At 40.0% G+C, this 18128-nt stretch overlaps 1 protein-coding gene across 1 annotated transcript in view; it reads right to left on the reverse strand.

Moving 5' to 3' along the window:
- Positions 1–14086, reverse strand: part of TRPM6 (transient receptor potential cation channel subfamily M member 6) — a 166564-nt gene extending 152478 nt beyond the window's left edge. The window contains exon 1 of the mRNA XM_061425553.1: positions 13893–14086. Coding sequence (XP_061281537.1) covers positions 13893–13901 — 9 coding nt within the window. The 5' untranslated portion in view covers positions 13902–14086. The remainder of the gene's footprint in view (positions 1–13892) is intronic.
- Between the last annotated feature and the right edge of the window lie 4042 nt (positions 14087–18128).

Here is an 18128-nt window from a genome sequence, read left to right on the forward strand (position 1 = left end):
TTTTTTTACACAGCAGTGTAGTTTACTACACTGTAGTAAAATTAGTTTACTACATAACTAATTTACAATTCATTGCAATTCTTACTGCTACTGAAATTCAATTTATCTCATCTTTCCCAGTGGAGGCCTCTTCAAACTGTCTCCTGAGTTATTTGAGATAATCCTAGTAGTCTTTAATAGCTCTTTTGCTCTCGATAGGTTTTCAGAGTTTTCTTAAAATTGCCTGCTCTAACTTCCTGGTGGTCCAGTGGTTAAGACTCTGAGCTTCTAATTTCAGGGGGCCCAGATTCTACCCCTGGTCAGGAAACCAAGATCCCACATGTCGTGTGACACAGCAAAAAAAAAAAAAAAAAAGGAAAGAAAGAAAAAGAAAAGTATGGGCTAAAATTTTTTTTTTTTTAATTAGCTATTTCTCCAAGAAGTCCTGGTTTATTTTATTCAGAATGATCTAGAGAAAGACCAGAGTCTGGGTGCCATGGGTGCTTGGTTGATCATTATTTCTAGATCTTTTCAGTAGAGAGATAAAATGTCGTATGAGTTAATACTTAAATTTCCAATCCATATACAGGATTAAAGATTTTTATTTAACTTCTTAGGATTAAAGATTTTTATTTAACTTCTTTTATATTAAATCTGATTCTTCTCAACTACACAGAGAATCCTGGTTCTCAAGGACAGAGGCAACAAAATTAAATAACCATTAAGTAGTCATTTGTTTCATTCTACGTAAACATACATACAACAGTCTCAGAAAACAATTCCAATACTATCACTAATCATTATGACTTCTGAAGGCCATTTGAACAACTTTTGCATAGGCTACCATAATTTTCTCCTTTTAAAATACTTATACCATGTCTATATTCTTTGGTCAGTCATCATTACATACACTTTTCCTTTTAAATATTCACATAATATTAGTTCCACAAGTAATCATACAGTATATTTGATGCCTACTGCCAGTACAATCAGAGAAGGCAATGGCACCCCACTCCAGTACTCTTGCCTGGACAATCCCATGGACGGAGGAGCCTGGTAGGCTGCGGTCCATGGGGTCGCAAAGAGTCGGACACGACTGAGCGACTTCACTTTCACTTTTCACTTTCATGCATTGGAGAAGGAAATGACAACCCACTCCAGTGTTCTTGCCTGGAGAATCCCAGGGATGGAGGAGTTCACAATCCCAGGGATGGAGAAGCCTGGTGGGCTGCCATCTATGGGGTCACACAGAGTCGAACATGACTGGAGCTACTTAGCAGCAGCAGCAGCCGGTACAATGATATGATAAGGTATCTCATATTACTTTGGTTGTTAAGTTGTTCTTCAGTAGATTACTCAGGGAAAGCTCATGAAAACAATATTGTTTTCACTCCCAGCAAGTTTTCCCATTTGAGCACTTCTGAGAAGAAACCATAGAGGGTTCATTTCAAGAGATGATGGGGGTGGACTTAATAGTCCTTTATGCTTTATCACAAGGCTGCTTGCCCTCACTCACTGGTGGAGTAGGCAGAACCCCTCCCAAGGTCAGTTGATGTTCTCAAAGTGCCCACCACACTTCTTAGTGATGATCTGACTGCATCTTTGAGTTTCTCTTGTTTTCAGTTCATCTGCCACCACACTGCTTCTTTCTGCTATCTTGCACATAGATGATAATAATATCCACAATCTGGTTGTTGCTGATTTCTACCTGATTTTACTCAGGATTTCCTAGAGTTAACTTGTCACTTAGTTTGATATTTATTCTTCTTCTTTTCTATGAGCTTCTGGATCTGTGGTTTGGTACTTATTACTAATTTTGGGAAATATCTGTGCTTATCCCTTTCTTCTTCTAATACTGCCATTACACAGATGTGAGTGGGTGTGTGTACTCAGTCATACATGATTCTTTGGACCCCGTAGACTGTAGCCCACAGCCTCCTCTGTCCACAGAATTTTCCAGGCAAGAATACAGAAGTGGGTTGCCAGTTCATCCTCCAGGGTATCTTCCTCACCAAGGGATCAAACCCACATCTCCTTCACTGGCAGGTGGGGTCTTCACCACTGAGCCACCTAGGAAACACGTATGTTATGCATTTTCTAATTGTCCCGTAGGATCAAATATCTCTTCTTTATATCTTTCTTTTTCATTGCATTCCCTTTTTCTCTCTGCATTTCAGTTTTAGAAGTTTCTGTTGACATTTCTTCAAAAAAGAGTTGTTGATTTTCAGTTTGTTCAGTTTTTTTCTTGGTGTGGCATTGGAAGTGAAACTTCTCATCTCCTTACATGCCAAAGTAGAAACTGAAGTCTATTTAGTTCTGTTGCAAATTTTCTCCATGGGTTTTTTTTGTTTGTTTGTTTGTTTTGCTATACATTTTATATGTGGGGATTTGAGAGGGTCAAAAAACCACATAGCCACTGCAATCTTCTCAAACTCAGAAATAATGTTTAATAATTAAAAAAAATAAGAGGTATTTGGTACAAAGTAATTCAATGTTACAACTTAAGCTAATTTTCTTGGTTTAAAAATGTTTTAGTAAACATTTACTATAGTTATAAATTGGCAAGCAGGACTTCCCTGGTAGTCTAGTGCTTAAGAACCTGCCTGCCAATGCAGGGGACACAGGTTTGATCCCTGATCTGGGAAGATCACACATACTGCAAAGCAACAAATCTCATGCCCCCACAACTAGTGAGCCCACTTGCTGCAACTACTGAAGACCATGCACCTAGATCCCTGCTCCTCAACAGGAGAAGCCACCACAATAGAAGCCTGTGTACAATAATGAAGAGTAGCCCTGACTCTCTGCAACTAGAGGAAGCCCATACACAGCAATGAAGATCCAGCATAGCCAAAAATCAATTAAAAAGAAAATTTTTTTAATAATAAAAAATAAAGGATCCCAAAAGACATTTAAAAAATTAACAAGAAAAAGACAAGAATTCCCTTAATAAAAAACAGACAATATCTTGAAATCAGGCAATTTATAGAGAAAGTGAAACAAACTGAAGATATTGAAACTCATTAATAAACAATGGAACACCTATTAAAACAACAATGAGATATCAGTCTTAACTGTGTTAGTCTAGCAAAAATTAGAGAACTAGATAATAATAAGTTCTCATTTGCTCTTCAGTCGCTCAGTCATGTCCAAGTCTTTGTGACCCCATGGACTGTGGCACGCCAGGCTTCCCTGCCCTTCACCATCTCCCAAAGTTTACTCAAACTCATGTCCATTGAGTCAGTGATGCCATCCAACCATCTCATCCTCTGTCCTCCCCTTCTCCTCCTGACTTTAATCTTTTCCTGCATCAGGGTCTTTTCTAAAGAATCGGCTCTTCACAACAGGTGGCCAAAGTACTGGAGCTTCAGCTTCAGCTTCAGGCCTTCCAATGAATATTTAGGATTGATTTCCTTTAGGATTGACTGGTTGGATCTCTGTGCAGTCCAAGAGACTCTCAAGAGTCTTGTCCAACACCACAGTTCAAATACATCAATTCTTCAGTGCTCAGCCTTCTTTATGGTCCAACTGTCACATCCATACGTGACTACTGGAAAAACCATAGCTTTGACTAGATGGACATTTGTTGGCAAAGTAAGGTCTCTGCTTTTTAATATTCTGTTTAGCTTTATCATAGCTTTTCTTCCAAGGAGTAAGCGTCTTTTAATTTCATGGCTGCAGTCACTATCTGCAGTGATTTTGGAGCCCCCAAAATTAAGTCTGTCATTATTTGCCACGAAAGTGAAAGTGGAGAGTGAAAAAGTTGGCTTAAATTTCAACATTCAGAAAACGAAGATCATGGCATCTGGTCCCATCACTTCATGGGAAATAGATGGGGAAACAGTGGAAACAGTGTCAGACTTTATTTTTTTGGGCTCCAAAATCACTGAAGATGGTGACTGCAGCCATGAAATTAAAAGACGCTTACTCCTTGGAAGAAAAGTTATGACCAACCTAGATAGCATATTCAAAAGCAGAGACATTACTTTGCCAACAAAGGTCTATCTAGTCAAGGCTATGGTTTTTCCAGTGGTCACGTATGGATGTGAGAGTTGGACTGTGAAGAAAACTGAGCGCTGAAGAATTGATGTTTTTGAACTGTGGTGTTGGAGAAGACTCTTGAGAGTCCCTTGGACTGCAAGGAGATCCAACCAGTCCATTCTGAAGGAGATCAGCCCTGGGATTTCTTTGAAGGGAATGATGCTGAAGCTGAAACTCCAGTACTTTGGCCACTTCATACAAAGAGTTGACTCATTGGAAAAGACCCTGATGCTGGGAGGGACTGGGGACAGGAGGAGAAGGGGACAACAGAGGATGAGATGGCTAGATGGCATCACTGACTCGATGGACGTGAGTCTGAGTGAACTCCAGGAATTGGTGATGGACAGGGAGGCCTGGCATGCTGCGATTCATGGGGTCGCAAAGAGTTGGACATGACTGAGCTACTGAACTGAACTGAACTGAACTGAATGGGACCAGATGCCATGATCTTAGTTTTTTGAATGTTGAGTTTTAAGCCAGTTTTTCCACTCTCCTCTTTTACTTTTATCAAGAGGTTCTTTAGTTCCTCTTCGCTTTCTGCCCATAAGCGTGATGTCATCTGCATAATCTGAGGTTATTGATATTTCTCCTGGCAATCTGGATTCCAGCTTGTGCTTCATACAGCCCACCATTTCTCATGATGTACTCTGAATATGAGTTAAATAAGCAGGGTGACAATATACAGATTTGACGTACTCCTTTCCCAATTTGGAACCAGTCAGTTGTTCCAATGTCTGGTTCTAACTGTTGCTTCTTGACCTGCATACAGATTTCTCAGGAGGCAGGTAAGGTGGTCTGGTATTCCTGTCTCTTGAAGAATTTTCCACCGATGTGGTCCACACAGTCAAAGTTTTCACATCATCAATAAAGCAGAAGTAGATGTTTTTCTGGAATTCTCTTGCTTTTTCTAGAATCCAACAGATGTTGGCAATTTGATCTCTCATCACTCTGCCTTTTCTAAATCTATCTTGAACATCTTGAAGTTCTCAGTTCACGTACTGTTGAAGTCTATCTTGGAGAATTTTGAGTATTACTTTGCTAGCGTGTAAAATGAATGCAATTATGTGGTAGTTTAAACATTCTTTCCCAGCTGGGAAAGATTGAAGGCAGGAGGAGAAGGGGATGACAGAGGATGAAATGGTTGAATGGCATCACCAACTCGATGGACATGAGCTCTGGGAGTTGGTGGTGGACAGGGAAGCATGGCGTGCTGCAGTCCATGGGGTTGCAAAGAGTTGGACACGACTGAGTTACTGAACTGAACTGAACTTGAACATTCTTTGGCATTGCCTATCTTTGGGATTGGAATGAAAACTGACCTTTTCTAGTCCTGTGGCCACTTCCAAATTTGTTGGCATATTGAGTGCAGTGCTTTAACAGCATCATCTTTGAGGATTTGTATAGTTTTTATGTATTCTTATCACCTCTTCTATCTTCTGCTTCTATTAGGTCCACACCATTTCTGTCCTTTATTGTGCCCATCTTTGCATGAAATGTTCCCTTGGTATCTTTAATTTTTGTGAAGATATCTCTAGTCTTTCCCATTCTGTTGTTTTCCTCTATTTCTTTGCATTGGTCACTTAGGAAGGCTTTCTTATCTCTCCTTACTATTCTTTGGAACTCTGCATTCAGATGGGCATATCTTTCCTTTTCTCCTTTGCCTTTACCTTCTCTTCTTTTCTCAGTTATTTTTAAGGCATCCTCAGACAACCATTTTGCCTTTTTGCATTTCTATTTCTTGGGCATGGTTTTGATCAACACCTTCTGCACAATGTTTGAACCTCTGTCCATAGTTTTTCAGGCACTCTGTCTATCAGATCTAATTCCTTGAATCTATTTGTCACTTCCACTTTATAAACATAAGGTATTTGATTTAGGTCATACCTGAATGGTCTAGTGGTTTTTCCCTATTTTCTTCAATCAAAGTCTGAATTTTGCAATAAGGAGTTCATGATCTGAGCCACAGTCAGATCCTGGTCTTGTTTTTGCTGACTGTATAGAACTTCTCCATCTTTGGCTGCAAAGAATATAATCAATCTGATTTTGGTGTTGACCATCTGGTGATGTCCATGTGTAGAGTCATCACTTGTGTTGTTGGAAGAGGGCATTCTCTTGGCAAAACTGTTTTCCTTTGCCCTGCTTCATTTTGTACTCCAAGGCCAAACTTGCCTGTTACTCCAGGTAACTCTTGATTTCCTACTTTTGCTTTCCAGGCCCCTATGATGAAAAGGACATCTTTTTTTGGTGTTAGTTCTAGAAGGTCTTGTAGGTTCTCATAGAACTGTTCAACTTCAGCTTCTTTGGCATAGAAGCATGGTCGGGGCATAGACTTGGATTACTGTGATATTGAATGGTTTGCCTTGAAAACGAACAGAGATCATTCTATTGTTGCACCCAAGTACTAGTTTATAGAAACCCTGAGACAGAGTCTGGAAAGGTTCCCACTGGCAGATATCTTTTTTGTTGTTGTTGTTAAGTGAAAGAGGCTTTATTTGGGAAGGGAGGGGGCTGAGGAGAGGGACCATGTACATAAACTAATGTCACCATTCTGCAGTGAAATTTAGTACTTCATAGTCAAATTAAATAATGCAAACCCTGTGATCCAGAAATGCCATTCCTGGAGATATAACCAAAATAAACTCTCACACTAGATGTATGAAGAAACAATATGAGATTGTGATATGGTTTCTGTCACTGGAGGCATAAATAGGTAAAATGTGGTGAGTTCATAATGATGTCCCATGTAGAAACAACAGATCTATATGGTAGCAATTATGTACAGATCTTTAAAACTTTACCACTTAGTTAAAAAAGAACACAAATTGAGATCCATAAGGTATTACAGAATATATGTTTTAAACATGTACTAAAAAAACAAAAAATACACAGTTTACAAAAACTGATATAAAAAGAGAACACACATTAACTGAATTAGAATGGCTGCCATAGAGTAATGACAATAGGAATAAAGATAAAGAGGGACAGAAATAAACAGATTTTTTTTTTAAGAGCATGATCTTATAGATTATGATAAAGTGCCTTAAAATGAGAAGTATATAAACTTATTTTTCCACATCTGAATTTCTACTATAATGTTTTAAAATAAATTTAAGTACTTTCCCTCAAAAACCTGTACTTTTTGAGAATACTTCAAACCACAAAGTACTATTTATTTTCCTTGTGCTATAGCATCTCCTCTAGTTATTATCCATTTTCTGACTTCCTTTTCTAGCAGCATATCTAACCTCATAACTGTTTATTCATCTGACTCATTCATTTATTTACTCAATAAGTATTTAAGTGTTTACTTAAATATCAAGTGTGCATAAAGTATTGTTGGGCACTAAGAGGACATGTGGGAAATATTTTATGACCGCTTTTTCTAGGAACCTTCATTCTCATGTTGCATGTAAAGCATTAACCCACAAAACAACTCAAAGCATTCCTACGCAGTACTGATTTTGTGTCTGAAGATGAGAACTGGATGTTAACATGTGGTGGGATCTGGAGAAGACATATCAGTGAGGATTGAAGTAGGTGGGAAAATATGTCAAGAGTCTACCTGTGGGACTTCTCTGGCACTTCAGTGGGTAAGATTCCACACTTCCACTGCAGGAGGCATGAGTTCTGTCCCTGGTGGGAGAAATAAGATCCTGCATGCCATGTGGTGATGCCAAAAAGAAAAAAAAAAAAAGAGTCTAGGTACATTTTACATCTTATATAATGAGTAGGAGAGAGAGAGAAAGAAAAGGGATCCCATGTGGGGACATGTCTTTTTACAAGGCACAAAGTCAAGACTGAATAAAGCATAATCAGAAAGCATAAAACTAGATGGTGGGAACTGAGGTAAGGAATTAAGGGCAATACGGTTAAACCATGGACTTCCCTGGTACCTCAGCTGGTAAATAATCCGCCTACAATGCAGGAGACCCCAGTTCAACTCCTGGGCCGAGAAGATCTGCTCGAGAAGGGATAGGCCACCACTCCAGTATTTTTGGGTTTCTCTGGTGACTCAGCTGGTAAAGAACCCACCTGCAATGCGGGAGACATGGGTTTGATACTGGGTTAGGAAGATCCCCTGGAGAAGGGAACGGGGCAACCCAGTCCGGTATTCTGGCCTGGAGAATTCCATGGACTGTATAATCCATGGAGTCGCAAAGAGTCAGACATGACTGAGTGAATTTGACTTTCACTTTCACTATTAAAACAACAGAGAACAAACTGTAGATGACTTCAAGGTCTCACCAAGTAATCTTGATTTTATCCTGTAGGCAGCAGGAAGCTTCTGTAGGGTTCTGATTTGGGAACTGAATAGATTTTTCTGAGTTACATGATCACATCAAATCTTTCACCAAATGCTGCTCAGGATCATAGTTCTCCTTCTGTCCAGTCCCACAGTGATAGACCTCGTCCAAAACGGGTTCAGTGAACTTTTACTATAACCCCTCCCTCCTCCCTGCTCCTTTCCCTCCCCAACTTGCAGCCTTTTATCCTTTCACTTCTTCCACCTCTTCAGCTTCATAACTTGACCTCATTCTATCAGAGTTTGGGTTATCTATGTTTCTCTGGCATCCTATGTTTACCTCTACCACATTAATTGATCATTATTTTAATCATCAAAAGTTTAGTGATCCCTCTACTGTCTACTAGGCTGAGACCATGATGATGAGTAAAAACAGAAGCAAAACCTGCCCTCATGTAGCCTAGAAGCAGAGAGAAAATCTGTCTTATTTTAGAATCCTATTTTTCACTGTAGAATTTATTGCACTGCATTTCAACTGAGCTGAGAGTGTCAGGCACCTTGTAGATGCTCAGTAAATGTTAACTGAATGAATGAATGAACAGAGGTTTGGAGAATCCTACTTATATGGCCATAAGCATTATCATCAGTCCTGGACTTATAATGGCAATTTCGTCCATTCTCAGAACTGCTTATCACTTGAAAACATAAGCTCTAGGTCAAACTCTAGGTCAAACTTTTTCTGTAAAGTGCTGGCTAGACTTTATAAGCCATATGGTATCTGTCACAACTACTCAGGTCTGCCATGGTAGAACAAAAGCAGCCATAGATAATACGAAAACAAATGTGGCCGTGTTCCAAGAAAATATTATTTATAAAAACAGGTGGTGGACTGGACTTGGCACACAGGTCCTTGCTTCCCAACCTGTGCTGTAGATGAGGCCCCTTCTGCCAATTTTTCAGTACTGCCTTCATGCCTGGTCCATACTCTATTCTTTAGTCAGGTAAATTTACTTGCTACACCCAACAGCTGAGTTCCCCTTTAAACTCATGCCTGACATCTGCAACTTGTCACAGATTGTGGTATTGTGAAAGAGTATATAATCTGGAGCCCCGAAGACCTGTTTTACTAATTGGTTGACCTTTTGCCAAGTTACTTTGCATTACTGAACCTTTATTTCCTCACTGTAAATGGAGTTTTGCTTTTTTTAATTTTGACTAAGAAGATCAAGTAAGGAATGTATACTGAGAACTGAACGTGACGCAGACACACAGGAAACAGTTACAAATATCCCCCGGTCATATTCTTTTCCTATTTTAAATCATTATCAGGTATTTATGGAGGATCTATTATATCCAAGGTACAGTTTCAGGTACCTTTAAAACTATCCTAAATCTTCCATGATATCTCCCTTGACCACTGGGTCTCCAACTTGCATATAACACGATACACCTAAGAGCCTAAAAGTTCTGATGCTTGAGTCCCAGCACTAGATATTCTGATATGTTTTATAAGGAATGGCCTGAGCATCAGAACTACCCCCAAATAATTTCAATATAGAGCAAATTTCAGGGTCACTGCTCTAGATGGGACTCTGGGTTCAAACAACTCAGAAGCCCTCTTCTTCTGTCTTTCCAGCTGCTTTCTCTTTAATAGTTAATGCACGTCCTTATAGAGTTAAGAGTTGATTGAGTTCTCCCAGCAATTATTTACTCATTTTTGGATACATTTATGTTAAGGACAATGGAAAAAAAGAGAATGAAGTAATCCTCTTACCTTACATTTGACATTTGTTGTGTAATTATCAAGTGTCTATTCCCCTTTCTTGTGGCAACAATCTGGATTTTCACTTGGGGATTCTCCTTTCCCCATCTTCAGTTCAGTTGTCCTGCTTGAGGCTTTCCCCCTGCACCCTAGAAGCTCATGAAACCAGTACAGTAACCCTCCTGGCTACCATCACTCTTGGTCTACTCTGAGGAACTTTCATGTTTTCCAGGATTGCTGAAAGACACTTACTTTTTTCCCATTGGATTGGAATCTGAGACAAAATGGCTCTTGGAGAGTCTGGCAGCTATTCTATAACCTCAAAGAGAAAGCCCATCTAAGAACAAAATAAGAGCAAGAGATAAGACAGACAGAGAGATCACTTTGTGCCTTAGTATCTAGCTGTTTCTCAAATCAGGTGCATCATTAAACTGCTATATGAACCAATAAACTCCCTTTTGCTTCTGCTTCTGCCAATTTTAGTCAGGTATTCTGTCACTGACAACCAGAAGAATCCCAAACTGATACAGCCTTCACTCATCTCCCTCAGAACCCAATTTATCACCCATATTCACAGAAACTACATGCCAGAGCCAATCACCAATCATTTGTTCAACAAATGTACTAAGTGTCTATGGAATACAATGTTCAGCCTAGGAGGAGGGAGGAGGGATGATAGCAGTATGCCATGATTAAGAACTGCAGGAGAACAAGGTGATGGAGGAGTAGGTGGACTTGGAGTACATCTCTCTCCATGGATACATCAGGAATACACCTTCAGCCATAGAAGTGCACGCAGAACACCAGCTGAGAGCAAACAGAAGTACCTGACCAGAGGAAAAGAATATATAGACCCATGCAAAACTTGGTAAGATGAAGGAACTAGGGGGAAAAACAGGAGTGTTCATAGGACTGGACCTGCCCTCGGCTGGTGGGAGAACTGAAGCAGGGGTCCAATCCCCACATCAGGGCAATTGTCTGAGTCAGAGGAGAAACATTTAAGGCTGAAAGTGAAACAACTAATCTGTGGCAGCCTAAATGGAACGAGAATCAGACAGTCCTTGCCACAGCCATACATACCCTGGACATGAAGGTTGGCCCCCTGGAGGGCACAGTGGCTAGGAGCTGGAGTTTAGGGATTGTGGAGAAGTCCCAGGGCAAGAGCTTCTGTTGACTGAAGAGAGACAGGTTGAGGGGATTTGAGGGAGGAGATCGTGGTAGAAAACGCAAGTGAAGGAAAGCCAGGCAGCCATGGAAGCAAGGTGATACTGCTGAGTCATGTGTAGGGGATGGAGCCATCACCATAGGCTCTCTCTCCCCATATGCCAGCATCAGTCAGCTGAACAATAGAGAGGCTGACCCATCAAATGCCTGACGCACTGAACTACAGAGTAGGACCCCCACCCAAGGTGCCCCTTTAGGTGCCTGATGCACTGATCTATAGAATAGGATGCCAGCCGGGGGGGGAGCCCTTCTATGTGCCTGACATGCCGAACAACAGCGAAGGACCCCAGGCAAGGAAACCCTCTAAGTGCCTGAATGGGCAGAGCTACAGAGAAAGGCCAAAGAGGCCTTCTGATCCCCAACTGCAAGAGGCTTGAAAAAAAGACTCTGATAGGGCCATAACTCCTGCAGCAGAAGCAGTTCATGTCCTTGCACACTTGGCGCCTCCAGAGTCCCCACAAGCCAAGCAATTGTACCACCTTCATGCTCAACTCTTACTGTGGCAGAGCTGCCACAGGCAAAAAAAGTCTTGAGTCTATGCACCCACGGTTGCTTCCATTGTGTCCGACTCTTTGCAACCCTGTAGACTGTGCCCTGCCAGGCTTCTGTCATGGAGTGGGATTCTCCAGGCAAGAATAGTGGAGCACATTGGCCAATACTGGTTGCCATACCCTCCTAGAACACTATATTTCCTGCTTCCCTAGCCACCAACTCCCCTGAGTACCTGGTGCTGCCAGAACCCCTGTGAGCCAAGCAGTTGCACCACCTTGAACATGACCCTCACAGGAGCAAACCCAAGTCCTCCAGGGCAGCCTCGGGAGTAAACCCCACTGGATGACCCACATGTAGAGGTGGAAATAAAACCACAATTGAAACCCGGGGGCAGAGTGGGAAGACCCAAAACCTTCCCACCAGCTGTACAAGCTGCAGATTAAATCCACATGATTAACTAGGCAGACTGTTTGTCTATGGAATATATAAAAGGCCATTGAGAGCTCCCACAAAAGAAAATGCACTAGTTGTGATACCTGTGGACATTGGAGGCAAGAACACACAGGAGTAGGACCAGATTAGAATCCAAGCTGCCCCCACAGCAGGTCCAGAGATCAGCACAGTGTTGGAGGACAACCTAAGGAGGTGAGGTGGACTGTGACTCCTAGCGAGGGAAAGACTCTGACAGCAGTGACTCAAGAAAAACATGTACTATTCTTACTTTTTGACTTGTTCTGTAGATTCTTTTGGATTTTTTTTTTCCTTTTCCTTTCTTCCCCCACCCCCCACCATTGTAGTTGTCAATTTTATTGGCACTAAGAAATCCAATTAAGCTTTTGAGCTTTTTTTTCTCAGTCACATTTTTTTTTACTGTTGTTATAAACCTCTGCCTCTACGTTGGGCTTTTCCAGCTCTGTGGATTTTTCCTTTTTTTTTTTTTCCTTCTCTCTTTTTCTAATTTTAATTTTTAATTTTTTAAACCTTGTATAGTCAAGAAATACAACAGAAGAAAAAAGATCTACAAAATCAACCACAAACAAGAACTGCATAAAATTTGTGGAAAGAATACTCAGCAACAATGCCATCCTACTGTGTGTGAAGCCCTGTGCTAGATATTGAGGACAGAAAGGATCATAAGACAAGAATGATGCAATGTTGCTGTAAAAACTAGGTGGCATTTTCCATAATTTTTCCAACACTCAGAAAAGTATTAAAGTTCTCCAAAATGGAAAGGTTTGGTTTGTAGTGGGAAAGAGGCAAATTAAATTCCTTTCAGATAAAGACCCTTTTCTACTTCCTTCTAAATTCATCATTGACTTATTGAATACTGAATAAAGTTTTATACAAGTGGTGAGAAGATATATTCTGATATCCATTAATGTAAGTGCAGACTTAAAACTAGACAAATAATCAATAGCTAATCCCACAAAGTCTTCTATGTGCCCAGGACTGTTCTGGGCCTCAAAAGAGAAATTCTGGATTTTTTTTTTTTTTGAAATTAAAGGTCAAAATTGAAATCTGCAAGAAAAGTCAGTATTCTAATGAAAGTACTTCTATTATACCCAAATATCATTCTTTATTTTTCCAGAAAAACAATAATTGAAATATCTGTTTAGGTTTCATTTATAAAACTGTTATGACTAACTTCAAATTGATTTCAAGAAACAAGAAAATAAAATCATCTTGCTAAATAAAAACACACAGCCATAAAATAAGTTTCCGCTAGAGTATCTGACATTTAAAGTCTCCCCCGGGGATGTTCCATTCAGGTCCTTCTCTGGCTAGTTCCAATAATCAAAATTATTTATCTTTTTGATCACTTAAAACTGTCTCCAGTCTACTTACTAAACAGTTCAACACTCCATCAATGTAGAAAGACATATTAATTACAGTTCAATTAACCAAATAAACTGCATAGTTAATAGAAATAATTTTTTTTAGGAGGAAAATGAAACAATTTTGTTTGGCATGCATGCCTAATTGTGTGTTTTAAATTCTTGGTTTTGGCTTGTGATCACTTAAAAACAACCACCAAACACATCTAAATGGTTGATTATAAATGCAAGATTATGCCTTCTGCATTTTATAGTATATAAAATCTAGCATATGAAAAAATAAACTCAAGAGCAACAAAGAGGTCCAGTCACTTACCCTCTTCATAACCACGGCCAGGGTAAATTTCACTCAACCTTCAGCCATTGAATTTTATCCTGAGGTTTCCATCTACCACACAATCAGATAAACCCCGATTTGTGGGAGCAAGTAATGGAAACTGTGATGTAAAAAGAATTGCCAAACAAATTTCCATGTGCTTAACCTGAAAGGGAGAAATTCCAATGTGAACTGAGGAAAAAGTTTTCAGCTGCTTTTAAACCCAAGGGGCTGATTTCACTTTTAGCAGGAACTTGTGACTAAGATTGCCTTGTCGGGAAAATGATTAACACTCTTGTTGTCGTCATCTGCTTGAGCTCTCCAGCTGTAGGAAATTGGCCAAGGGAACCTTATCAATCCTAGACATGTGTGCTGTGAATACACTGTCCTCCTGAGCCAGCATTTAGTTACTTATTTAAATAAAGATGTATTTAGAACCTCTACCAACATTGTTAGTGGTTATTTTATTAAAACTATGATTAGCAAACACCCTCTTCCAACAACACAAAAGAAGACTCTACACGTGGACATCATCAGATGGTCAACAGTGAAATCAGATTGATTATATTCTTTGCAGCCAAAGATGGAGAAGCTCTATACAGTCAGCAAAAACAAGACCAGGAGCTCACTGTGGCTCAGATCATGAATTCCTTATTGCCAAATTCAGACTTAAATTGAAGAAAGTAGGGAAAACCACTAGACCATTCAGGTATGGCCTTAATTATATCCCTTATGATTATACAGTGGAAGTGGGAAATAGATTTAAAGGACTAGATCTGATAGGTAGAGTACCTGATGAACTATGGACGGAGGTTCAAGACCTTGTACAGGAGGCAGGGATCAAGACCATCCCCATGGAAAAGAAATGCAAAAAAGCAAAATGGCTGTTTTAGGAGGCCTTACAAATAGCTGTGAAAAGAACAGAAGCGAAAAGCAAAGGAGAAAAGGAAAGATATAAGCATCTGAATGCAGAATTCCAAAGAAAAGCAGAAAGAGATAAGAAAGCCTTCCTCAGCAATCAATGCAAAGAAATAGAGGAAAACAACAGAATGGGAAAGACTAGAGATCTCTTCAAGAAAATCAGAGATACCAAGGGAACATTTCATACAAAGATGGGCTCGATAAAGGACAGAAATGGTATGGACCTAACAGAAGCAGAAGACATTAAGAAGAGATGGCAAGAATACACAGAAGAACTGTACAAGAAAGATCTTCATGACCCAGATAATCACAATGGTGTGATCACTCACCTAGAGCCAGACATCCTGGAATGGGAAGTCAAGTGGGCCTTAGAAAGCATCACTACAAATGAAGCTAGTGGAGGTGATGGAATTCCAGTTGAGCTATTTCAAATCCTGAAAGATGATGCTGTGAAAGTGCTACACTCAATTTGCCAGCACATATGGAAAACTCAGCAGTGGCCACAGGACTGGAAAAGGTCAGTTTTCATTCCAATCCTAAAGAAAGGCAATGCCAAAGAATGCTCAAACTACCACACAAGTGCACTCATCTCACACGCTAGTAAAGTAATGCTCAAAATTCTCCAAGCCAGGCTTCAGCAACACATGAACTGTGAACTTCCAGATGTTCAAGCTGGTTTTAGAAAAGGTAGAGGAACCAGAGATCAAATTGCCAACATCGACTGGATCATCGAAAAAGGAAGAGAGTTTCAGAAAAACATCTATTTCTGCTTTATTGACTATGCCAAAGCCTTTGACTGTGTGGATCACAATAGTGGAAAATTCTGAAAGAGATGGGAATACCAGACCACCTGACATGCCTCTTGAGAAACCTGTATGCAGGTCAGGAAGCAACAGTGAGAACTGGATGTGGAATAACAGACTGGTTCCAAACAGGAAAAGGAGTTCGTCAAAGCTGTATATTGTCACCCTGCTTATTTAACTTATATGCAGAGCACATCATGAGAAACGCTGGGCTGGTTCCAAATAGGAAAAGGAGTACATCAAGGCTGTATATTGTCATTGTGCTTATTTAACTTATATGAAGAATACATCATGAGAAACTCTGGGTTGGAAGAAGCACAAGCTGGAATCAAAATTACCGGGAGAACTATTAATAACCTCAGATATGCAGATGACAACACCCTTATGGCAGAAAGTGAAGAAGAACTAAAAAGCCTCTTGATGAAAGTGAAAGAGGAGACTGAAAAAGTTGGCTTAAAGCTCAACATTCAGAAAACTAAGATCATGCCTCTGGTCCCACCACATCATGGGAAATAAATAGGGAAACAGTGCAAACAGTAGCTGACTTATTTTTGGGGGCTCCAAAATCACTGCAGATGGTGATTGCAGCCATGAAATTAAAAGATGCTTACTCCTTGGAAGGAAAGTTATGACCAACCTAGACAGCATATTGAAAAGCAGAGACATTACTTTGCCAACAAAGGTCCGTCTGGCCAAGGCTATGGTTTTTCCAGTAGTCATGTATGGATGTGAGAGTTGGACTGTGAAGAAGGCTGAGCACCGAAGAATTGATGCTTTTGAACTGTGGTGTTGGAGAAGACTCTTGAAAGTCCCTTGGACTGCAAGGAGATCCAACCAGTCCATTCTGAAGATCAGTCCTGGGTGTTCATTGGAAGGACTGATGCTGAGGCTGAAACTCCAATGTTTTGGCCACCTCATGCAAAGAGTTGACTCACTGGAAAAAACCCTGATGCTGGGAGGAATTGGGGGCAGGAGGAGAAGGGGATGACAGGATGAGATGGTTGGATGGCATCACCGACTCGATGCACATGAGTTTGAGTGAACTCCGGGAGCTGGTGACGGACAGGAAGGCCTGGCGTGCTGAGATTCATGGGGTCGCAAAGAGTCAGACATGACTCAGCAACTGAACTGTACTGAACTAAATGATTATAAAAGGCTTTTTCTTACTTTTAATTTATCACCCTCTTGAAAAAAGATCCTTTTTCTTCAAATTCCAAAGCTTTGGGACTTTCCTGATGATCCAGTGGTTAAGACATTGCACTTCTACTGCAGTGGGCACAGGTTTGAGCCCTGGTCAGATAAGTAATATCCCATATGGCACATGATATGGCAAAAAAAAAAAAAAGTAGAAAAAAAATCCAAAGTTTTATAAGTAATATTAGCAATACCTTTGTGTTCTCTCAACCTTGTTTCTCTTCCAAGCCATGCTTGTGTCTAAAGCGTCCGTGTCCTTTTGAACCACCAGTTCTCAGCTCTTCTGGAAACCAGGGACATGGAAAAATGGGGAAGAACTAATTAATAGGTAGGTGTACATAATTTGGAGGCATTAGATAGTCATCAAAGGACTTTTTTTCTTTAAAATGATTGTCATAAATAGCATTACTACCTAATCTGTCCTTCAAAAATACTTTTAAAAGAAAAAAGGAAACTCACCCATATATGAGGAAGAAATGCAGAGATTTATTTAGACAAGCTTCTGTGCAGTATTTGTGAATAGAAGCCTAAGATGATAACACAGATGCATGGTTTCCCTTAGCAGGGCTTTCACTCCACCAACAGGGTGAAGTAGATGGTGCACTGCATTTCCTGTCAACTGGCCTACGAAAGTTGTAACTGGGTCTCAAATACAGTGCTGAGTAAATAGTGTAAGAGCTCATTGTCAGTTGTGTTTATTACATTATAAACCTCATTTTCCTCATAGCCTTAGACTGCTGATTTAGAAGTAGATTGATGACGACTTAGAGTTCATATCACCCTTCCTGAGGTATTTTCCATGAATTGTTAAGTTTCTTCTAGGAATTCAATTGCATCACCACCAAAGAAAGCAAGTTTCAACAGTTTCAATGCTGTAAAACAATCCCAAATAAATTCAACTAGTTTTTGCCTCTGCAACTTTCTATTGCTTTTCTCTGAAATTTAACAGGCACTTTGAATTAGTTTGCAATATTCACTGCATGCTTAAATGCTGAGCACTTTACAGTTCTAACTACCACACCTTCACTTCATTTTGTTAGACTGTAACAAACAGCTAGAAAGTTGAAGGAAAATTCCCTCTCCCCCCACTCTCAAAACAAAAGCTCTAAGTCATCTTCATTGCTTATCTTTATAACAGTGCCTTGATCATAAGCACTGAAATTCATTATTATTCAGTTGTACAAAAGAACAGTGACAAAAAGCACATGAAAAAAGCCAAAGCAAAACAAACAAATCTTTCAGAACTGAAGTTCTTAGCCTACAATTTAACAGATTCTGGGAACACACTGATTTATATGTAAATTTTAGAGTTGTGTGT

This window comes from Bos javanicus, chromosome 8 (genome assembly GCF_032452875.1).
Source record: "Bos javanicus breed banteng chromosome 8, ARS-OSU_banteng_1.0, whole genome shotgun sequence".
Classification (NCBI taxonomy): Eukaryota; Metazoa; Chordata; class Mammalia; order Artiodactyla; family Bovidae; genus Bos; species Bos javanicus.